Source organism: Mesoplodon bidens (assembly GCF_964165515.1).
Source record: "Mesoplodon bidens genome assembly, chromosome: 16".
NCBI lineage: Eukaryota > Metazoa > Chordata > Mammalia > Artiodactyla > Ziphiidae > Mesoplodon > Mesoplodon bidens.
The window spans coordinates 78,171,423-78,195,664 of NC_138173.1; the positions used below are offsets into that span (position 1 = coordinate 78,171,423).

Here is a 24,242-nt window from a genome sequence, read left to right on the forward strand (position 1 = left end):
TATTATTCAACACACTTTTGGAATTTTTACCTACAACAATCAGATAAGAAAAAGAAATAAAAGGAATCCAACTCGGAAAAGAAGAAGTTAAGCTGTCACTGTTTGCCACTAGAATACATGATACTATATATAGAGAATCCTAAAGGTGCTACCAGAAACCTACTAGAGTTAATCAATGAAGTTTGTAAGGCTGCAGGATACAAAATTAATGTACAGATATCCCTTTCATTCCCATACACTAAAGATGAAAAGTCTGAAAGAGAAATTAAGGAAACACTCCCATTTACCCATGCAACAAAAGGAATAAAATACCTAGGAATAAACCTACCTAAGGAGACAAAAGACTTTTACTCAGAAAACTGTAAGACACTGATGAAATAAATCAAAGATGACACAAACAGGTGGAGAGATATACCATGTTCTTGGATTGGAAGAATCAACACTGTGAAATGACTATACTACACAAAGCAATCTACAGATTCAATGCAATCCCTATCAAAATACCAATGGCATTTTTCAGAAAACTACCACAAAATATTTCCCAATTTGTATGGAAACACAAAAGACCCCGAACAGCCAAAGCAATCTTGAGAAGAAAAACAGAGCTGGAGTAATCAGAATCCCTGACTTCAGACTATACTACAAAGCTACAGTAAATCAACACAGTATGGTACTGGCACAAAAACAGAAATATATATCAATGGAACAGGAGAGAAAGCCCAGAGATAAACCCAGACACATATGGTCACCTTATTTTTGATAAAGGAGGCAAGAATATAGAATAGAGAAATCACGGCCTCTTCAATAAGTGGTGCTGGGAAAACTGGACAGCTACAGGTAAAAGAATTAAATTAAAAGACTCCCTAACACCATACACAAAAATAAACTCAAAATGGATAAAAGACTTAATGTAAAGCCAGACACTATAAAATTCTTAGAGGAAAACATAGGCAGAACACTCTATGACATCAATCACAGCAAGATCCTTTTTGACCCACCTCCTAGAGAAATGGAAATAAAAATAAAAATAAAAACATGGGACCTAATGAGACTTAAAAGCTTTTGCACAGCAAAGGAAAACGTAAACAAGATGAAAAGACAACCCCCAGAATGGGAGAAAATATTTGCCAATGAAGCAACTGACAAAGGATTAATCTCCAAACTTTACAAGCACCCCCTGCAGCTCAATATCAAAGAAACAAACAAGCTAATCCATAAATGGGAAGAAGACCTATTAGACATTTCTCCAAAGAAGATATACACATTGCCAGGAAACACATGAAAGAATGCTCAACATCACTGATCATTAGAGAATTGCAAATCAAAATTATAATGAGGTATCATCCCACACAGGTAAGAATGGCCATCATTCAAAAAATCTACAAACAATAAATGCTGCAGAGGTGTGGAGAAAAGGGAACCCTCTTGCACCGTTGGTGGGAATGTAAATTGATACACAGACACTATGGAGAACAGTATGGAGGTTCCTTAAAAAACTAAAAATAGAGCTACCATATGACACAGCAATCCCACTACTGGGCATATACCTGGAGAAAACCATAATTCAAAAAGAATCATGTTCCACAATGTTCATTGCAACTCTATTTGCAATAGCCAGGACATGGAAGCAACCTAAGTGTCCATCAACTGATGAATGGATAAAAAAGATTTTGCACATCTTCAATATAAAATGGAATATTATCAGCCATAAAAATAAATGAAATTGAGTTATTTATAGTGAGGCGGATGGACCTAGAGTCTGTCATGCAGAGTGAACGAAGTCAGAAAGACAAAAACAAATACTGTATGCTAACACATATATATGGAATCTAAAAAAAGAAAAAAAATGGTTGGGAAGAAACTACGGGCAGGACAGGAATACAGACGCAGACGTAGAGAATGGACTTGAGGACATGCGGAGGGGGAAGGGTAAGCCGGGACGAAGTGAGAGAGTGGCATTAACTTATATATACTACCAAATGTAAAATAGATAGCTAGTAGGAAACAGCTGCATAGCATGGGGAGATCAGCTCAGTGCTTTGTGACCACTTAGAGGGGTGGGAAACGGAGGGTGGGAGGGAGATGCAAGAGGGAGGAGAAATCGGGATATATTTATATGTATAGCTGATTCACTTTGTTATACAGCAGAAACTAACACACCATTGTAAAGCAATTATAGTCCAATAAAGATGCTAAAAATAAATAAATAAATAAATAATTTATACCTCCCCCAAATTAAGTCTCTTTAAAAATAAATAAATAGGGCTTCCCTGGTGGCGCAGTGGTTGAGAGTCCGCCTGCCGATGCAGGGGACGCGGGTTCGTGCCCTGGCCTGGGAAGATCCCACATGCCATGGAGCAGCTAGGCCCGTGAGCCATGGCTGCTGAGCCTGCACGTCTGGAGCCTGTGCTCCGCAACGGGAGAGGCCACAACAGTGAGAAGCCCGCGTACCGCAAAAAATAAATAAATAAATAAATAAATAAATAAAAAATGGGTACTCAATAACATGGTAACTCTAAACCTAAGTATTTTCAATACTACAGCAAAGGTAAATGGATTAATGTCTCCTATTAAAGTGTAATTTTTTATATTATGTGCAACTAAAATTTTTTCCCAATATACAGGTAAAATAAAATAATTACTTTAGAAAGGTGAAAACATTCCATGTATTTAAAAACAGTAAAACGATAAGCATATGATATGCATCTTAGATAAAGTAGTGTTTAATTTCAGAACAATTTGTCATTATTGTAACTAGTACTATTATCCCAATTTCTTAAAAATATTTCAATACTTTTTCTATTTGAAAAAATACTTTAATATTTTTTTCTTTGCTCTTTTGTGGTCTAATACATGGTAAGTATTTAGCTGCTAACATAACTTAAAAATATATGTTGTGGGCTTCCCTGGTGGCGCAGTGGTTGAGAGTCCGCCTGCCGATGCAGGGGACATGGGTTCGTGCCCCGGTCCGGGAAGATCCCACATGCCGCGGAGCGGCTGGGCCCATGAGCCATGGCCGCTGAGCCTGCGCGTCCGGAGCCTGTGCTCCGCAACGGGAGAGGCCACAGCAGTGAGAGGCCTGCGTACCGCAAAAAAAAAAAAAAAAAAAAAAAAAAAAAATATATATATATATATATATATGTTGTTTTTTACAGCCAAACAAAACTGAATCAAGAAGAAATAGATAACTTGAACAGACTGATCACTACAAGCAAAATAGAAACTGTAATTTACAAAAACTCCCTACCCACAAAAATCTAGGATCAGATGGTTTCACAGGCAAATTCTACCAAATATACAAAGCAAAACTTACACTGATTCTTCTGAAACTCTTCGAAAAGATTGAAGATTAAGGAATACATCCAATGACATTCTATGAAGCCACCATCACCTTGATATCAAAACCAGATGGGGGGGGACTTCCCTGGTGGCACAGTGGTTAAGAATCCATCTGCCAATGCAGGGGACATAGTTTCAAGCCCTGGTCCGGGAAGATCTCACATGCCATGGAGCAACTAAGCCTGTGTGCCACAACTACTGAGCCTGTGCTCTAAAGCCCACGAGCCACAACTACTGAGCCTGATAGCCACAACTACTGAAGCCCACACACCTAGAGCCCATGCTCTGCAAAAAAGAAGCCAGTGCAGTGAACAGCCCGCACACCAAAACGAAGAGTAACGCATACTCGCCACAACTAGAGAGAGCCCGTTCACAGCAACAAACACCCAATGCATCCAAAAATAAATAAATAAAGAAATTTACTTAAAAATAAAAAAACACAGATGGGGACTTTTCTGGTGGTCCTGTAGTTAAGATTTTGCCTTCCAGTGCAGGGGATGTGGGTTCAATGCCTAGTGGTGGAGCTAAGATCCCACATGCCTCACAAATAAGAAACCAAAACATAAAACAGAAGCAATACTGTAATAAATTCAATAAAGACTTAAAAAAAAACACAGAGAAAGACACTAGCAAAAAAGAAAACTGCAGGCCAATATCTCTGATAAATATGGATGCAAAAATTCTCAACTGAATATTAGAAAACCGAATCTGACAGCACATAAGAGGATCATACACCATGATCGAATCTGATTCACCCCCGTGTCACAAAGTTGTTTCAACATATGCAAATCAATCAACACGATACACTCCATCAACAAAGGAAAAACACAAAACAAATGATCATCTCAATAGATGCCGAAAAAGCATTTGAGAAACTTCAACATCCATTCATGACAAAAACGCTTACTAAAATGGGTATAAAGGAAACATCTCAACATAATAAAAGCTAATTATGACAAACCCACAGCCAATATAATATTCAATGCTCATGACAAAATATCAAAGAAGCACGGAAAAGTGATGGAGGAGATGGAGAAACTTCTCAGTGTGCAGGTGCAGGATCAACATCAGCGCTAAATCCTGCTCAGCTTATGGTGATTCAAGAGAAAGCTAAAAGCCTTTATGAAGACTTGAAGAAGAAACACGGGAAAGAATCAGAGGGCATATTTTTTTTTTTTTTTTTTTTTCTTTTTGCGGTATGTGGGCCTCTCACTGCTGTGGCCTCTCCTGTTGCGGAGCACAGGCTCCGGACGCGCAGGCCCAGCGGCCATGGCTCACGGGCCCAGCCGCTCCGCGGCATATGGGATCCTCCCAGACCGGGGCACGAACCCGTATCCCCTGCATCGGCAGGCGGACTCTCAACCACTGCGCCACCAGGGAGGCCCGAGGGCATATTTTTTAATGCCAGCCATGGCTGTTTTCATCGGTTCAAGAGTAGAGCCAACCTCAACAAGGTAAAAGTAAGTGGAGAGGCAGCAGGTGCAGATAGGGTAGCTGTCCAGGAACTTCCTGAAACACTTTGAGAAATTATTGATAACGGTGTGCATTTACCCAACCAGGTGTTTAATGTGGATGAGACACAACTGCACTGGAAGAGGATGCCAGACCGAAGTTACATCAGTAAGAAGGAAAAGTTGAGGCCGGGCTGTAAAGCGGCAACGGATAGGCTAACTGTTGTTTGGTGGCAATTCTTCCAGTGATATGAAGCTGAAGCCTCTCTTAGTTTATCATTCAGAGAACCCAAGAACCCTTAAAAACATAGCCAATGACTCTCTTCCTATTGTGTGGAAGCATAGCCCCAAATCCTGGATTACACAGGCCACATTCCAGGACTGGTTTTGCCAACACTTTATCCCAGATGTAGAGAAATATTGCTCGGAGAAGGACGTCCCAGAAAAACATTCTTTTGCTGCTCGACAATGCTCTGGGCCACCCCCCTTTCATGGATGACTTTTCCCAACGTCAAAGTAGTGCATCTGTCACCGAATACTGCATTGCTCATCCATCCTATGGACAAGGAAGTTATAGCGACTTTCAAGAAATCTTATTTATGATGTCACACTTTTTGTCAGGCAGTAGAGGTAAGTGAGAAATCAGGAAGAACCTAGGGACAATTTTGGAAGGACTATAACATCTACAAGGCCATAAAAAACATTGGCTTTGCATGGTGTGAGTGTATGGTGGTCACCATGAATGGGGTTTGGAAGAACCTTTGCCCACAGTTTGTTCATGATGTTTGTGGATTTGAGAAGGCAGATCAGAAGTCTGAAGAGGTCTTCAGCAACGTAGTGACCCTCAGCGAGAAGCTGGAGCTAGATCTGCAAGAGGACGGTTTCATTGAACTCCTTGCTGTGCAACATGAGGAGCTTACTGATGGAATTGGAGGCGCAGAGAAAGGATGAAGAGGGACAGGAGGAAGAAGAAGTAACTGAAGAACTGAAGAGATTCATGACACAGAAAATGCCAAGGGAATTTTCTAACTTTGAGGAGGCACTGTTAGTTTCTGAGGCACAGGGCTCGAACCTACATTGGTACCCAAAGGTGGCAGCAGCCATTCAGAACGCAAACCAGTGCTACCGTGTCATCATCTATGATGAGAAGAAACGAGCTACGACCCAGACATCAATGGGTCAGTTTTTCAAGAGGGTAGATAGAATTAAATCCAGCAAGGAACCAGAACCTGTGTCATCAATGTCAGGTATGAGTGAAATTGGAGCTTGCCCCCTGTCTCCCACTGCTGATAATCCTTCACCTCTACCACCTCCCATCTCCTCTCCCTCCTCCAATCAGTAACTCTTCTCGCCTGTTCCCTCGATGCCAGCCCCAGTATCCCAGCTGTTGTACTGTATTACTGTACTCTTCAAGTCACTGTACTGTAAGACTAAAAATGTCTTCTTTGTTTTTGTGTTTGTTTCCTATATACTGTTTGTGTGAAAAGTATTATAAACCTATTATGGTACAATACCATATAGCCGACTGTGTAACCTGGGTACCTCGGCTAACTTTGTTGGACTTACAAACAAATTGGACTTACAAACGCACTCTTGGAACAGAACTTGTTCATACGTAGCGGACTTACAGTAAAAGCAAAAAAGAAACAGGGACTAATCAAACTTATAAGCTTTTGCACAGCAAAGGAAACCATAATCAAAATGAAAATACAACCTATGGGCTGGGAGAAAATATTAGCAAATGATGAGACTGACAACGGCTTAATTTACAAACTATACAAACAGCTCCTACAACTCAATAACAATATAACAAATAACTCAATGGAAAAATGGGTAGAAGACCTAAATAAACATTTCTCTAAAGAAGACATACAGATTGCCAATAGGCACATGAAAAGATGCTAATCATCACTAATTATTAGAGAAATGCAAATCCAAATTACAATGAGGTATCACTTCACACTGATCAGAATGGCCATCATTAAAAAAAATCTACAATTAACAAATGCTGGATGGGGTATGGAGAAAAGGGAACCCCTCAGCACTGTTGGTGGCCATGTAAGTTGGTGCAGCCACTATGGAAAACAGTATGGAGGTTCCGCAAAAAAACTATAAAGAGAGTTGCCATATGATCTAGCAATCCCACTTCTGGACATATATCTAGACAAAATTATAATTCAAAAAAATATATAAAACCCTATGTTCATAGAAGCACTATTTATAATAGCCAAGACATGGAAACAACCTAAATGTTCATTAATAAATGAATGTATAAAGAAAGTGTGGTATACGTATACAATAGATATTACTCAGACATAAAACAGAATGAAATAATGCCATTTGCAGCAACATGGATGGACATAGAGATAATGATACTAACTGAGGTAAGTCATAAAGAGAAAGACAAATACCATATAATATCACTTACATGTGGAATCGAAAACAGGACACAAATGAACATGTCAGCAAAACAGAAACAAACACACAGATATAGAAAACAGAGTTGTGGTTGCCAAGGAGAGAGTGATGGAAAGATTGGGAGTTTTGGAATAGCAGAAGCAAACTATTCTACATAGGATAGGCAAGCCACAAAGACCTACTGTACAGCAGAGGAAACTATATTCAGTATCCTCTGATAAACCATAATGGAAAAGAATATATATATATATATATATATATATATATATACACATACATATATATATATGACTTAATCACTTTGCTGCACAGCAGAAATTAATACAATAATGTATAAAGGTTGCAGAGGGTGTGGAGAAAAGGGAACCCTCCTGCACTGTTGGTGGGAATGTAAACTGATACAGTCACTATGGAGAACAATATGGAGGTTCCTTAAAAGCTAAAAATAGAACTACCATATGACCCAGCAATCCCACTACTGAGCATATACCTGGAGAAAACCATAATTCAAAAAGATACATGTACCACAATGTTCACTGTAGCACTATTTACAATAGCCAGGACATAGAACCAACCTAAATGTCCATCAACAGAGGAATATAGAAAGAAGATATGGTCTATATATATAATGGAGTATTACTCAGCCATAAAAAGGAATAAAATTGAGTTATTTGTAGTGAGGTGGTTGGACCTAGAGTCTGTCATACAGAGTGAAGTACGTCAGAAAGAGAAAAACAAATACTGTATGTGAACACATATATATGGAATTCAGAAAAATGGTACTGACGAACCTAGTGACAGGGCAGGAATAAAGACACAGATGCAGAGAACGGACTTCAGGACACAGGGCTGAAGGGGACACAGGGACGTAGTGAGAGAGTAGCACTGACATATATACACTACCAAATGGAAAAGAGCTAGTGGGAAGCTGCCGCATAGCACAGGGAGATCAGCTCGGCGCTTTATGTCCCCCACAGGGGTGGGATAGGGAGTCTGGGAGGGAGCCTCAAGACGGGGGGATATGGGGATATATGTATACATATAGGTGATTCACTTTGTTGTAAAGCAGAAACTAATACAGTGTTATAAAGCAATTATACTCTAATAAACATGTATTTTAAAATACCACAACGTTGTAAATCAACTACACTAGAAAATATTTAAGTGAAAAAGATTTTTTGAATGTGTGCTTTATTGTGTGTGTACCACAGGTTCAATATATATGAATTATGTCAAATTGATTACATTGTTTTTCAAAATAAAGAATTTTTGATATTCTATATCAGCTGCATAATATAAATGCAGAAAAACTATATTATTTTTTTCTAAAGTTCAGAAATACCCATTTTGCTCATTCGGTATACTATAAACCACTAACTGTTAAAAAGGGATTCATGATCTCTTTCTTCCAAAGAAATATTTCTGCATTCACACAAGTTTAATAGAATGTTCCACCATGAACTGGCTTCCCACGTTAGAGACACGAGATTTGCATCCTGAAATTTCTTTCTTGCAAAAATGTCCAATTAGCATCCTAGCATTACAGAAAAGAAATGCTTTTTGCCAGATCTCAAATTACATACAACTTTATCACGACATCATGTATGTTTTTTTTCCACACACACAGACTGCATTTTATTTTTACAAGAGAAAAATCAACTGACACCAAACATTGTAAATGGATGACCACAGCAAAAGCAACAATGATTGTAATTACCAAACATGAAACACACTCATACTATTGTCATAATATTGACATTCATTCCAGGAATCCTCCACAGCTCCTTTATTTTGCAGTGAAAGACACCATGTTTTTTTGTTTTTTTGTTTTTGTTTTTTTTTTTGCAGTACGTGGGCCTATCAGTGTTGTGGGCTCTCCCATTGTGGAGCATAGGCTCCGGACGTGCAGGCTCAGAGGCCATGGCTAACAGGCCTAGCCGCTTCGTGGCATGTGGGATCTTCCTGGACCGGGGCACGAACCCGTGTCCCCTGCATCGGCAGGCGGACTCTCAACCACTGCACCACCAGGGAAGCCTGACATCATATATATTTAAATTATCAGCACTCACCTGAGATCTTCAAAAATCAACAAAAACATAATTTTGTGCTCTCTATCATTTATTCTGGTTCTAAGTGGTCATTTCTAAACGAAAGTATTTAAGTATGTTAACATCATCTTATAACATCATATTTCAAATGACTACCGTCTCTCCAAAGATGCAATATGAGGAACTCATAATTAGGCTCTCCAAAGTTTTACTCTGTATTACACTTCTGTATTACACTTCTGCTGAACTTCACACTGTTCATTAACTTCACACTGTTCATTAACTTCACACTGTTCATTATTCTCTGAGAATATTCTTTTTCTTGTATGCCCATCTCACATGCTCTTTCATTTCATGAAGTTTTTTCCTACAATTTTATGCCTAGTTTATTTCTGAGAAAATGCATTATTCCAGATTGATAATTATAGACACAAAAACTTCTATATAATTCCCTGAGAGTTTCAAAAACTCCTTCTTCTTTTTTTTTTAAATACCTAGATTCTGAAGCTCTCCACAAAGCATTACTAAAATTGCATTTACATAGTATCTACATAGTAATCACACATTAATGAATTTACAATTGTATTATGCTTTATTGCTAATTTTGGAGCATAAACGTAGCTGTCTTATTTACCACCCTCTTGGAAATCACTTTAATATTTGCACTTAGGCCTTGAAAGAGAATGGATAAATAAAAACCTGAAGAATATGCAAATACAATTTATATATTTCTCATAAAATTAGGTGATTATCTAACCTTTATCCAAAAAAAAGAAGAGCCCACATACTCTGCAGTCATGATACTCGAGAATGTGTGGTCTTCCAGCAGGAAAACATGCGGTAATCCACGTGGCAGAGTTTACCTGTGACCAGCTGGGGTTAGTGTCCTATGCATTCCTTACATGCAACATATCAGGAGTGGCCAAAGTGAATTTGTCAGTTGTGGCAATAAGTATAATGAAGATTTGTAGCAGGTCATGCTCATATATGCAGCACAGGTACAATCAACATTTTGCTCAATTCTGGTAGATCTAAATCTGTATCTGTTACCTTGTCTTTAACGAGGAAATGTCAGAACTGACTTACCAAAAAAAAAGTGTTTTGTTTGTTTGTTTGTTTTAATTACAGTCACGGTGAGTAAGACATAGCTCAGAACAACTAATGTGACTTAGTGATTCTCTCATCAGGAAATGCAGTTTCTACTTCCCTGTTTATTCTCCACATCTTGTAGTAAGTTAAGTTTCAGTGAAAGATAAATCTACAGGGTGAAAAGAAAAGAAAACTTACATGTGTTGATAAGATCATTCTGACAGGTTTTACCACGTATGTCAGTGTTTCTGGTGATGGACACAAGCTAGAGCTCCCTACTGTGACATTTTCACTGATGTCATTCCCCTTGATCCTCAATTTGAAAGTGGATAAAAATGTTTTCTATGTTTTCTTCTTTAAGAAATTAAATAAAGAATGCTGTCTAGACATGATCCTCTAATGACTTTCAGTCAGTGGTCATCAAGAGAAGAAAAGCACAGAATCTCATCCCCACAGAAGGGTGACATTCAGTCAGGTAAGAAAATTCTCCCCAAAATCAGAGCTTCATCTTTAACATTCAATCAAAGGCTTTCACAGGTGCTTCATACTCTGCACTCAGCCTTACCATATGGGATTGGCTCTGAGAATCTCACACCAGATGACTGACAAACATGTCATAGTGCACTGATCTGGTACCAGATCCTGCCTCTCTTAATGATCTCCCGCAGGGACATTTCAATAATCTAGGATATTTCCTGGAACCCTCTACTCTATACAGGTACACTTCCAAGTAGAAACAGAAGCTTTGATTCTCACTGGGACCCCTGCTCTGTCCCACCAACCTCTCTAGAAATATGATGTTCTAATCTCTCCTGATTAGAACATTGCACGGTCTCTCACTGTGCTAATTTAGTAAAGGTAAAAGAGAAACAAGAAAGAGCAAACTATGTAGGGAGCAATATATAAGATTCCTTTAATGTATTTATCTGATATACACAAACATTGAGAAATACAGACTCATTTCATAACGGTCAAGAAAAGAGGAGGAGGAACCTCCATGCCAAAAGTATATATAAATTGGAATCAATCCTGCATAAGCTCCAGCTAAAGCTTAGCTATGAGGTACTAACTCTTCTCATAAAGAAGCAATAGTTCTCCATCATTTGAAGCACACTGAGGACTCAGACAGCTGGACGCTGAGGGTGTAGTCTCCTCACTCGAATTCTGTACCTGCATCACAGAGCAATGAAATATTCCCAAAGAATTATTAAGGATGAGGTGGGGAGCCGAAATAAAAAAGATGAAACCACAGTCTGCCCTACCATCCATTCTGCTGGATATTACCACCATCTTGGCCCAGTATGACCTTCCCACTTTTCTCTGGGCCTCCCTACTTCCCACCTCCATCCTCTCATTATATCTTACCTACACTTGGAAACGACTCTAGTTTTTCCACTTATCTTCATCAACAAGCAATCCAAATAGCAACTGTGTATATAACTCCTTAGAAACCTCAGGTATGACTCATTTGAACGGATCCTGGGTCACACCTACCTCCTGATCTTGGAGAGTCTCCCAGAGAGTCCAGAGGCAACTACAGCACAGCCTCAGGGACATAGACACTGGCAGCAGCCACTTGGGGGAGCTCCTTCTACCTCGTGGCCACTGGTACCAGCAAGCATAATTTCAGAGTCCTCCCTCTATCTTTTTAGCCTCAGGGTCTAGCCCTACCCATTTCCACCAGACTATAGACACAAGTACTAGGATGCTGCAGGCCAAGCAACTAACTGAGCAGGGGCATAGCCCCATCCACCAGCAAACAGGCTGCTTTCAGACCCTCTCAATGCACAGCTGCCGCTGGACATGGGCCCAGCAACCAAAAGCCCCAGGACCAGCCTCCACACCTAAGTGGAGAGGCACCAGCCCCAGAGTCCTTGGCCCCTCTGACAAGTGAGCCTGCTCTGGCCTTGGAATCAGTCTCACCGTCGGCAGGTGATTACTGCACAGGGAGTGGATGGAGCTTGGACCTACCCAACAGCAAATCTGCTCTAGCAGTGGGATCAGCCTCATACACCAACAGGCACACACCAGCTCCAGGAATACCACAGCCCAGCAGCCTGTGTGACCAGAACACTCACTTGCAGGCCACAAGCAGCCATGGACTCACTTGGGTCTTGACCCTGCCCATCAGAATGACAGCACAAGATTAGGGATACCCCAGACCCTGCAGACAGCTGTGTCAGGAACAGTGATCCAACACCAACTCTGAGACTCCTGGGCCCTGCAGCCAGAACTCAGGACCTGTGTCTTCCTCCCAGTAGCCAGCATCACCGCAGTGACTGGGCACTAGCCCTGATATCACCTGGACTGCAATTCTACCCATAAGTGAACCAGCACTAGATTTGGTGTCCCACAGAGTCGTGCAGCCAACTGCCTTATGATTTAGCCTCACCAAGCAGCACAGACAGCCTCCATACAAGGCAGAGTCTGTCAAACAAGCAGTCTGGGGGCAGCCAAGCCTACCAGACCACCCACAGTAGTCAGCCCACCACAATAGAAGAGCCCAAGTAGCCAACATAGGGGCTACACCTAGAACATATAGTTCTAGTGACCAGGGGACAGTGGGCTTCAGGGACACATAGGACCTCTCCTACAAAAGGCCACTTCTAGAAGGTCAGGAAATGTAACGAACATACTACATACATAGCAATAAAAACAGCAAGTTAAGAAAAATGAGGTGACACTGAAACACGATCCAAATGAAGGAACAAGATAAGAACTCAGAAGAAGATCTAAGTGAAGTGGAGGTAGCCAATCTCCTCAAAAAATAGTTCAAGGTAATGACTATAAAGATGATCAAAGAACTCAGGAGAAGAATGGACGACCAGAGCAAGAAGGAAGAATTTTTTTAAAAAGAGTTAGAGCACTAAAGAACAATAAAACAGAGATGAGGAATACAATAACTGAAATGAAAAATACACTAAAAGGAAACTACTGTAGACTAAATGACAGAGGAATGAATCAGAAAACTGATGGACAGAGTACTGGCAATCACTGAAGATGAACTGTAAAACAATAGATTAAAATGAAATGAAGAAAGTTGAACAGACATGTGAAACATCAAGTGTACTAATATTTGCATTATACTGGTCCCAGAAGCAAAAAGGAAAGAGAAAGCAGTGTAGAGCATACCTGAAGACATAAGAGCTGAAAACTTCCATAACCTGGGAAAGAAAACAGACATCCAAGTCCAGTAAAAACAGTAAGGCCAAAACAGGATCAACCCAAAGAGGACCACACCAAGACTCATTGTAATTAAAATGGCAAAAAAATAAAGATAAAAAGACACTATTAAAAGGAGCAAAGGAAAAGCAACAAGTTACAAACATGGAACTTGCATTAAGTTATCAGCTGACTTTTCAGGATAACCTCTGCATGCCAGAAGGGCGTGGCATGGTATATTTAAAGTCATGAAAGGGAAAAGCCTATAACCAAAAATACTCTACCCAGCAAGGCTCTCCTTCAGATTTGATGGTGAGATCTAAAGTTTTACAGAGAAGCAAAACTAAAAGAGCACAGCATCGCCAAACCAGCTTTATGAGAAATCTTAAAGGGGCTTTTCTCAGTGAAAAAGAAAAGGCCATGACTGAAACATAAAAATTAGAAAAGGAAACTTACTAACGGAAAAACCTCATTGGATAAGGCAAATATTCAACAAAGGAGGTAAATCAACCACGTACACAGCTAATAGGAAGGATGAAAGAAAACAGTAATAAAATCATCTATATTCACAATAAGAAGTTAAGGGACACACAAAACAAGTAGATGTAAAATATAAGGTCAAATTCAGTAACTGTGGGGGAGCAGAGTAACAATGCAGGGTTGTTAGTGTCCACGTGAAACTAAGAGCTCAGCAACTTAAATAATCACACACACACACACACACACACACACACACACACAAACTGAAAGAAATCCAAACATCATATTAAAGGTAGTCCTCACATCACAGATGAATAAAAGGGGAAAAAAGGAACAGTGAAGAAATTAAAGAGGGATTCTAAAAATACCCAAGAGAAATGAAAATGAACACACAGTGATCCAAAATCTATGGGACACAGCCAACGCAGTTCACAGGGGGAAGTTATAGTGATAAAAGCTTATTCTTAGGAAACAAGAAAAATATCAAATAAACAACCTAACATTACACCTGAAGGAATTAGAAAAAGAAGAAAAAAACAAAACTCAAAGATGTCAGAAAGAAAAAAATTAAGAAAACAATACCATATGCAATCACACTAAAAATAATAAGATACCTAAGAACAAACACACCTAAGCAGGTAAAAGACATGTACTCAGAAATGTATCAGCCATTGGTGAAAGAAGTTGAAGGCAACAGAAAAAGATGAGAAAATATAGCAGGTGCATGGACTGGAAGAATTAATACTGTTAAAATAACCATACTGCCAAAGACAATCTACAGATTTAATGCAATCCCTATCAGAATACCAAAGCATTTTCACAGAACTTGAAAAAGTAATTTTAAAATTTGTATAGAAACACAAAGACCCCAAATAGCCAAACAATCTTGAGGAAGAACAGAGCTGGAGGCATCAGGCACCTTTACTTCAGATTATACTGCAAAGCGACAGTAATCAAAGAGCATCGGACCGGAGCAAAAACAGACACAAAGATCACTGGAATAGAATAGAGATCCCAGAAATAAGCCCACACACGTATATTTAATTGATTTATGACAAAGCAGGCAATATGGAGAAAGAACTGTCTCTTCAATAAGTGGTACTAGGAAAACTGGTCAGCTACATGGAAAAGACTAAAATTAGAGTATTTTAGCACACCGTATATAAAATTAATGCAAAACTGAATAAAGACCTAAATGTAGGACCATAAAACCCCGAGAGGAAAATACAGAACATTCTTCAACATAAATGATAGCAACAGTTTTGCGTTCAGTCTACTAAGGCAAATGAAACAAAAGCAAAAATAAACAAATGGGACTTCACTAAACTTAAAAGATTTTGCACAGCAAAGGAAACCAAAGACAAAATGAAAAGACAACCTGCTGAAGGAGAGACAATATTTGCACATGATAAGAGGTTAACACCAAAAAGATGACCAAGCAAGGGTTCATATCTAAACTACAGAAACAGCACATACAACTCAATATCAGAACTGCACCCAAAATATTTTTTTAAAAAATGAGAAGACTTAAATAGACATTTTTCCAAGGAAAAAATGCAGATAGACAGCCAGAATGCACAAAGATGCTAAACATAGCTAATCGGCAATAAAATGCAAATCAAAACTATGAGATATATCACCTCAATCTTGTCAGAATGGCTGTCATCAAAAAGGTCACAAATAACAAAGGTTAGTGAGGATGTGGAGAAAGGGAAACTCTTGTAAACTCTTGATGTGAATGTGAAGTAGTGCAGCTACTGTGGAAAGAAGAATGGAGGTTCCACAAAAAACTAAAAATAGAACTACCATAATATCCAGCAATTTCCCTCTTGGGTATATCAGAAGAAAACAAAAACACTATTTAAAAAAAAAATAACTGCACACCAATGTTCATAACAGTGTTATTTGCCATAGCCAAGATATAGAGTCTAAGTGTTCATCAATAGGTTAGGGGATAAAAAAATGATATTTACGATGACTTCAGCAAAAAATGAAATGTTGCTATTTGCAAGAACATGGATGGACTTGGAGGGTATTATGCTTAGTAAAATAAGCCGCAGAGAAAACAAGCCTGGTAGGTTATCACTTACACGTGGCATCTAAAACATTGAATACAACAACAACAACAATGAAACAGACTCACAGATTAAAGAACAGACTAGTGGTTACCAGCAGGGAGAGACAGGGTGGAGGAGCAAAATAGTGGTAGGAGATTCTGAGGAAGAATCCACTATGTATAAAATCAATAATCTACAGTGACGTTCTGTATAGCATGGGGAATAGAGCCACTCTTTTATAATAAGTATAAATGGAGAAGAACCTAAACATTTATGAATCACTATGTTGTACCTCTGAAACTAATATAATAATGTAAATTAACTATAGATCAATAAAATATAAAGTAAGAAACAAGGAGAGAGATTATTAGATAGAAATCAATTAAATAAACACAAGTTTTGGAAATCAAGGAATTAAAAAACAACATGTAAGACAACTTTGGCCTTTAAAGTGTATGATCTATTCATTTAAAAGAAATCATTTAAGTGGTGAAAAATGGTACCCATTCTCACAATTTTGTATATCTAGGATAAATTATTATCTACAAAAATATGTTAGAAATATTCACTCAAAAAGAAAGAGAAAATTTGGATTAACCCATTTTAGTATACAAATTTAATATCAAAGTCTCTATGTAACATTGATGTGAATAAGTTCTGTTAGCCACTTCTAGTTTCTTTGTGATGTAAAACCTTTTTTTTTTGTTTTTTTTTTTGTTTTTTTTTTGTGCGGTACGTGGGCCTCTCACTGTTGTGGCCTCTCCCGTTGCGAAGCACAGGCTCCGGACGCGCAGACTCAGCGGCCATGGCTCACGGGCCCAGCTGCTCCGCAGCATGTGGGATTTTCCCAGACCGGGGCACGAACCCTTGTCCCCTGCATCGGCAGGCGGACTCTCAACCACTGCGCCACCAGGGAAGCCCTTGTAAAACCTTTTAAAGCATAAAAATCAGCCTTTCTACATCATTCCATTAGACATACATAGAAGTTAAAAGAAATGAGAAGACAGAAAAATCAACCAGGAAGGTGAATTTACCGAGAAACAGCCATTCGTTCTCCCTCCTCCTTTGCTTTTCCTCCTTTTCCAGGTCTCTTTCGGTTCCAATAAAGAGAAGTCTTGAGAATTCTGAGAATATTTCTTTGAGGGCTTCAAACCACCATACCTACGTCCTCTGCCACAACTACACACACGGGAACAAAAATAAACCTCTGCTATCTACTCGTGTAGGAGAGATTCACGCAAAATAAACTCCTACATGGAGACCAACAGGTGGGTTTTCTACCTGTTCTTTATAATGTCCTTCCATTATAGTAAATCCCACACATTATGAGGCAGAAGGGGTTATGTGAGCTCTTCCTTGAAGTCAAAAACCTTGCATTCATTTCAAGTACCTGGTGATCATAGGGTAAAGCCAGGGAAGGTGCCATCGCCCTCGGTGGGGGGCGGTGAATGGGCTTCCGCAACCATGCACCTCCTGATGAACAGATTCTGAAGAAACAAAGGGCGGTCACACCGCAGCCAGCCTGTCAGACTGTCGGGCCACTGGGCAACCCCACCAGTCTGGAAGTGCCCCATAAGTTGCTCAAAGCAAAACTCTGCCCCCCCGTGAAGCCAGGCAATTTGGGCCAGAGAGTCAGAGGAGACCGGTAATCAACTCCTCCTCTCTGCTCACCTCCTTGGGGTTACAGCAACCCCATCTCCAAACCCAACTCTGATCCTGGAGTGCCAAGGTGGGAGCGCAGGTGGGCTCTGCCGGTGCTTCAGCGCCTTCTGGGAAGCCCCCTAGTTTGAATATGATTTGAGTTTGATCCTGAGAAACCATCAGAACTTCCCACCAGAGATAAATGAGGAGATTCTGGCCTTTATTAGTGCGTACGGTGAACCCGGTCGTCCTGGCTGTACTTGCCAACCCTCCTATTTTACGCACCTATGTTTATCCACCTTCCTCCCTGTGAGTACCTTTCACTAACCCTGAGCTCAGACTCCTGACCTATTACAGTGACTTTTTCAGTCTTTCTTTAAAAATGTACAGGTAGGGCTTCTCTGGTGGCGCAGTGGTTGAGAGTCCGCCTGCAATGCGGGGGACACAGGTTCATGCCCCAGTACGGGAGGATCCCACATGCTGCGGAGCGGCTAGGCCTATGAGCCATGGCCGCTGAGCCTGTGCGTCCGGAGCCTGTGCTCCACGACGGGAGAAACCACAACAGTGAGCGGCCCGCGTACCGCAAAAAAAAAAAAAAAAAAGGACAGGTAATAAAATGAATTTAACCTAGAAGCAGCAGCTCAGTAAGGGAAATAAAATCGTCAGAAGTTATCTAATCACAGCCACAGCCATCCAGGGCCCTGTCTTATCTGCTGGGGCATAAGAATGGGACCTTCCTAAACTTGAAGGGCATCCAATCAGATAAGTTGATTACGCTCACCTCTGGCTCTTGGAGGGACTGCTAGGCAGTCTACCCAGTGTATACTGACTGCAAAACACGGTCATGGTTTTGAAACACCTATGCTCCAGGAAAGATTTTTGTGGTTCATGGGGAAGGTTTCTTTTTGACATCAAGCAAAAAATAAGTCACCAAGCCCTTTGAGCACAGGGCTTCTTAAGAGGGAAGTAGAAGGAAGGAATGGGCAGAAAACATGATCTCCTCGGAAGTGCAGGGCGTTTTCCCAAAAGAGTAGGATTTAGTCTCAGTTTAAGGAGAACACCTTTAAATAGCTGGGACAGCTCCAAACTGCAGTTTAGGGAACGAGTGCTCCAAAAGAACAGTGCTTTACAAGTCCTGGCCAGGCAGCAAGAGGATGAAGAGTTGGTTTTGCATAGTTTTGAACGCAGGAGTAAAGAAACCGAGGCATCTCTGACTAAAAGGGCCTGAGATCCTATGGCATCAGTGGGTCAGTCAGTTGCAGGGAGCAGGGGGTGTGGGGGGCGATATTTCTCTCTCAACATCTCCCAGGGCAGCCACCCCTCCCAACCCCACCCCCCTACTCCCTTCACCCTTCCTCCCTCCACTGTTGGGTCCCCAGGGACAGCACTTCTTAAGCTGGAGCGCTCAAGCACCATCTCTGCAGTCTGGATTCTTCTGGAGCCTGGCAAGTTCTGGGACAGGAAGCCAGGTCTGCAAGGCCGCTGGGGTGCAGTCAGCCCTGGAGGTCTGGAGGGGAAATGGAGCCCTGAAGCCCACCCACGTCCTTGAAGCCGAGGGAGGAACACATCCTTCTAACAGTACTTCTCAGGGGTCAGCATGCTCCCCACCCAACAGTGATCCATACTCACTTGAGGCAACAAGGACTGCCTCTAACTGGCCCCCTCGATTGTGCCTTAAGGGTCCTCGCACATGTGTGATAGCGCTGGCCCTGGATCTCTTTAGTCAGCCTAGGCCAGTGCTGCCGGGGTCCCTCCAGTCCCATCCCCCAGCCCCTCCCTCTGGGACTGTATCTAATAGAAGAAAGAGCACAGAGGAATTGGCTAAATCAAGGGACCTGGGAGCCTGGGTATGAGTTTGAAGACCGAGAACCTAAGGCACAATTACATATTATTGGAGACTCTTGTGGGGTGTGTGGGGTGAGGTTAGGAGGCTGAGAGGCTGAGTCGACCTGGTGAGTCCAGCCCCAGGACACCACACAGCCCCGTCCCCCCTTCCCTGCCATCAGACAAGGGGTGCCGCAACTCCAGCCGGGACTCTGCACTTCCCCCTCCCTGATTCTCCTCCAGAAGAGAAGGTGGTCCCGCTCTGAGGGCAGCGGCAAGACAACGGACCAAGTCCCCCCCGCACTAAGGCACTACTGGAAGCTCTTCCTGCACAGCAGTGCTGGCTTGGAGCAAACCCGAGCAGCGCCAAAGTTGGTCTCGTCCTGCAGCGGAGGGACGCAGGGTTTAAGTCAGCTGCCCTGGCTTTAAAGCAATCAGCCCCCCCTTTAGGTCAGGTGACCCGACTTTAAATCACTGTGTGCCCCTCAAGCCTGCAACTTCAAAAGTTGGGAACTTCACTTTGATCCCAGCACCTCACATAGCTGAATGCACACTAGTCACCCCCAAGCCTGCCTTAGAGGCAGGATATAAGGTAAGGGGATGGGCGTGCACTCATGGTGATGAGGGTGTACTTCATGTACCAGAAGGGTCTAGGCACTCTGGGGTACAGCTAGCAGTGCACGATACAGCAGCTCCCTGGCAAAGCTGGTGAGGCCCAGGGAGAGCAGACACACCCATGCGTGCAGAGGTTCCAGGACGGGAGCTGGGGCACAGCCAGCCAGGAGGGTGTGAAAGTGGAGGATCTGAGCCTTTTGTGAAAGGCAGACACAGAGGATGGATGAGAAACAAAGACCAGATGAAATATGGATTTGAAAAACACACCCTGCTCTTGAAATTGGGGTGGGGGGGCACCCCAGACTTGAGACTTCTTACTCCCCAGTACCTAGTGCTTTGGCCTTTGCCCAATTACTTATAAAATTTACTGATAATATCTAACCCATAGAATACTGCATTTGTAGTGCTATTGCATGTTAATGTTTCTATAGTGGAAAAATCTTTTCTACAAGAAACAGGTACACTATCTGAAATCAATTAAAACCCCTCTTTATAAAGTACTATATTGGACTTCCCTGGTGGTGCAGTGGTTAAGAATATGCCTGCCAACGCAGGGGACATGGGTTCGAGCCCTGGTCAGGGAAGATCTCACATGCTGCGGAGCAGCTATGCCCATGCGCCACAACTAGTGAACCTGCAGGCCACAACTATTGAAGCCCGTGTGCCTAGAGCCGGTGTTCCACAACAAGCGCAGCAAGAGAAGCCACTGCAATGAGAAGCCCGCGCACCACAACAAAGAGTAGCCCCCGCTCGCCGCAACTGGAGAAAGACCGCGCACAGCAACGAAGACCCAACACAGCCAAAAATTAATTAATTAATTAATTAATTTTAAAAAGTACTATATCCTTCTGTACAACTTCTCTGGGAAGCACAGAGATGGCGTGGGAGAGTGAGAAAGACCAATATTTAGTGCACATCTCTCATGCAGGTGCTCTGCTGGCTCAGATACATTTATCCCCACTTTACAAAGGAGGAAATAAGCTCAGAGAGGTTTAGTAATTTTCCCAAAGCCAAACAGCTATTGAGTGGCAGAACCAAGATCTGAACCAAGTCTGTTACCTCCAAAGCCTAAGTCCTCATCACAACAAAACTCAATTAATATTTACATTTATCGAATTACATTGCAGCCTGGGGAGTTCTTGGCACAATCCTGAATAAGAGTGAGAAAGAAAGAAATAGCATTATTCCTACAGTCAACCAAAATTTTTGGAGCAGCGGCTAGATGCCTGGTCCTTTTTTGGGTTCAGCAGTGATCACGACAGGAAAAGTCGTGCTTTCATGAACCATGTAGTGGGGAGGAGAGACGGGTGCAACTTGGGTGAGGGATTTCACCTTGCTGGGCCTCTGTTTTCTCATCTGGAAAATGGGATGGGTGTTCCTCATTTTCTGGGATTGTCCGGCTGGACATTCTCTGATTCCATAAGAAGCATTTGTTTTCCTGTTTCTTTAAAATTCATTCAAGCCATGAGCCGTGATGCATGTTGTTAGCTGCTCCCCAAATCACTCTTCCCCACCCTTTTCCTGTGATCAGGTCTTTCCCGAAACATGACTCACAATCAGTCAAGTCACAGAACCTAAGGGGCACCCAGCAGAAAAATTCCAACCCTTGCTTCTCAGGAGCTCTGTGGTCTACCTGCCAGGTAAACTTAACTCACCTGGAACAAGGTGGCCATCCCTGGTTTCACATCAACATGATCTCAGGCACAAACCTCCTTTTTTTCCATTTGGTCTTTAAGTTACTTGTTGAAACAACTGTACAAATATGACAAAGGTATAAAATCAGGCATCTTCTGCCCCTAGCGCTTACTAATACATGATGTTCTGCCACTTTAAGGATAAAGATAGAACATTTCAACATTCTGCTGCCCTCATTATTTGTCATTTTTGTTGATATTTCTATTGAATACATCTTTCAAAATTTTAACAATGGAACATTTATTTAGGTTGCTCCAGACCCAGCCTTTAGTGGTAAGGGGTTTTTTGTTATATTTCTATTATGTTTCCTTTAAAGACCATTATCCTATTTAAATGGATTAAGTCAATTCTATAGGCATGTATCTTATGATATTCATGAAATGCATCCATAGAGGGCAGTAGTACAATTGATCACACTTGAGAACCTCTAGTAGCACAGTTAAGTGTACATATTATCTATGTGTAAACCAAAGTACATGCCGAGTGAGATTCTCCTACCCTTTTCACTCTGTGCCCCTCAAGCCGGTGAGAAATGGAATATTTCTTGCCATCTCAGTAAACAAAGGATATCACAGTCATCAGCCCTTGCAGCCCTCCAGTGTGAGCCGCGAGCCCTGAGGATCTCAGGATATGCAAATACAGAATGCAGGCCCCAGAGCGCTGAGGTGCATATGAAAGGAAGGAATTCAGGGAGCCCAGCCTCTGGCATCTCCGCAAACAAAGAAAAGCGCTGCATTCCTCACGTTGGGAGAGCCGGTTTTCCTTAGTTAACAATCACCTGCTGATGGTCCCCATTACCTGCGCCAGTGCCCTGCCCTGTCCCCTCCCCCCGGTCCTTTAGCTCAGGGAGGAAGGAGGGCAGAGGGACTCCGCTGAATAAGGGGCCTGCGAGCCTCGGGAGGAGTTTTTAGCCGCCTTCCCCGCAGTCGGGGGGAGGCGCGCTGACGCTGCAGCCGGGCCCTGCGCCTCCCTTGCCCCGTTTCCCCTCAGGACACTCAGGCCGACCCCCTCCCCACGCCCCACTGGGCCCCGCGAGCCAGGCCGAGGGCAGGGGCGAGAGGAGGGACCGAAGTTCCCGGGACCAGACGCTGGGGGCCGCCCTTTCTGCACAGCAGCGGCGGGTGGCAGCGAACCCCTGCCCCTCAGAAGCTGGTCTTGCCCTGCCGCCAGGGCACCGTACCAGGCGGAGGGTCGGCGCCCACTTACCCGGCCCGCCGTCCGCACGACTGTCGCGGCTTCGGCCTCCGGGGCCCCTCCAGAGCCGGCAGCGTCAGTGAGGCCGCCCTCGCCGCGGGCTCCGGGGCAGTTCCGTGAAGGCGGAGGGAAGAGACCCCGAGCCGGGAGCTCCAGCTCTGCGGAAACGCGGGCTCCGTTCTGGGCGCAGCGGGTGGGACCGCTCTGCCCCGAGGCCTTCTGGGAGGGACGGAGGCGCCGGGGGAGGGAGCCGCCAGGAGCGCAGGGCCCCGTCGGGGGTCCTGGAGGGGCGGCCCGGCCTGAGGGCCCCGCCCACTGTGACCGCAGCCCAGGCATTTTTCCTGGAGTCCTACACTACAAAGTTAGAAAGATACACGGTCTATAGTAAATATTCACAAATGATTGTTGCTGCTGTGCTTACTATCCTATTAAAGGTGTAAAATCCATAAAACACTTTAAGTTCAAAATTAAATATGAATTTTTACCTTTCTAATTATGTCTCTGCTATTCACAATTGTCGTTAATGAATCAGAGACTGTGGCATCACTAGTTAAAAGTGAGCTTGTTAAAAAAATAGAACTCAGGCCCACCGGACCTACTGAATCACAATCTGAACTTTTACAATCTCCCCAGTGTACTTGTGTACCCATGAATAGTTGAAAGGTACATTTCTACCTCGACACGTCTTTTCTGTCTGAGAAATACACACATTTTATCCAATTTGATATTAAAAAAACACTCAAAAATGCATATGCCTGTGTTGAAACCATCATTTTATCATTTCTTTTCCAGATAAGTATAGTCTCTATACTGGTTTTGTGGATCACATGCCACACTCTTTTCTTGTAGTTAGAAATAAGATAGAGAAACTTACTTTGTAAAAAAAAAAAAAAATATATATATATATATATATATATATATATATATATATATATATATAAGTAGGGTAATTGAAGACACTTCTAAATTAAAACCAGTTCTCTTAACTTGCTCTTTTCTTCTTGGGTCACATTATGAACTCTTCCTGTGGCCACACGGTATGTATACTTTTAATTTCAGGGACTGCTGACATTCCAGGATATAGCCATAGTTTTCTCTCAAGAGGACAGGCAATGCCTGGACCAAGATCAGTGGGAACTGTCCAGGTATGTGATGTTAGACAAGTATAGGAACCTGCTCTCCTCGGGTGAGGATACCTTCCTTCCAGAATTCCTTATCCAACCACAGGG

At 42.3% G+C, this 24,242-nt stretch overlaps 1 protein-coding gene across 5 annotated transcripts in view; it reads right to left on the minus strand.

Moving 5' to 3' along the window:
* The window catches only part of LOC308630403 (uncharacterized protein), a 47,446-nt gene extending 23,854 nt beyond the window's left edge, over positions 1-23,592 (minus strand). The window contains exons 1-2 of one of the 5 annotated variants that reach the window (XR_014017839.1): positions 23,026-23,592; positions 21,780-21,876 (exon numbers count right to left, since the gene is read on the minus strand). Coding sequence is in view for 1 of the 5 variants with exons in the window: in XM_081259056.1 (XP_081115182.1) it covers positions 23,026-23,349 (324 nt within the window). In the remaining 4 variants the exon portion in view is untranslated. The remainder of the gene's footprint in view (positions 1-21,779; positions 21,877-23,025) is intronic. The other 4 variants (XR_014017840.1, XR_014017841.1, XR_014017842.1 and 1 more) reach the window with 4 other exon arrangements.
* Between the last annotated feature and the right edge of the window lie 650 nt (positions 23,593-24,242).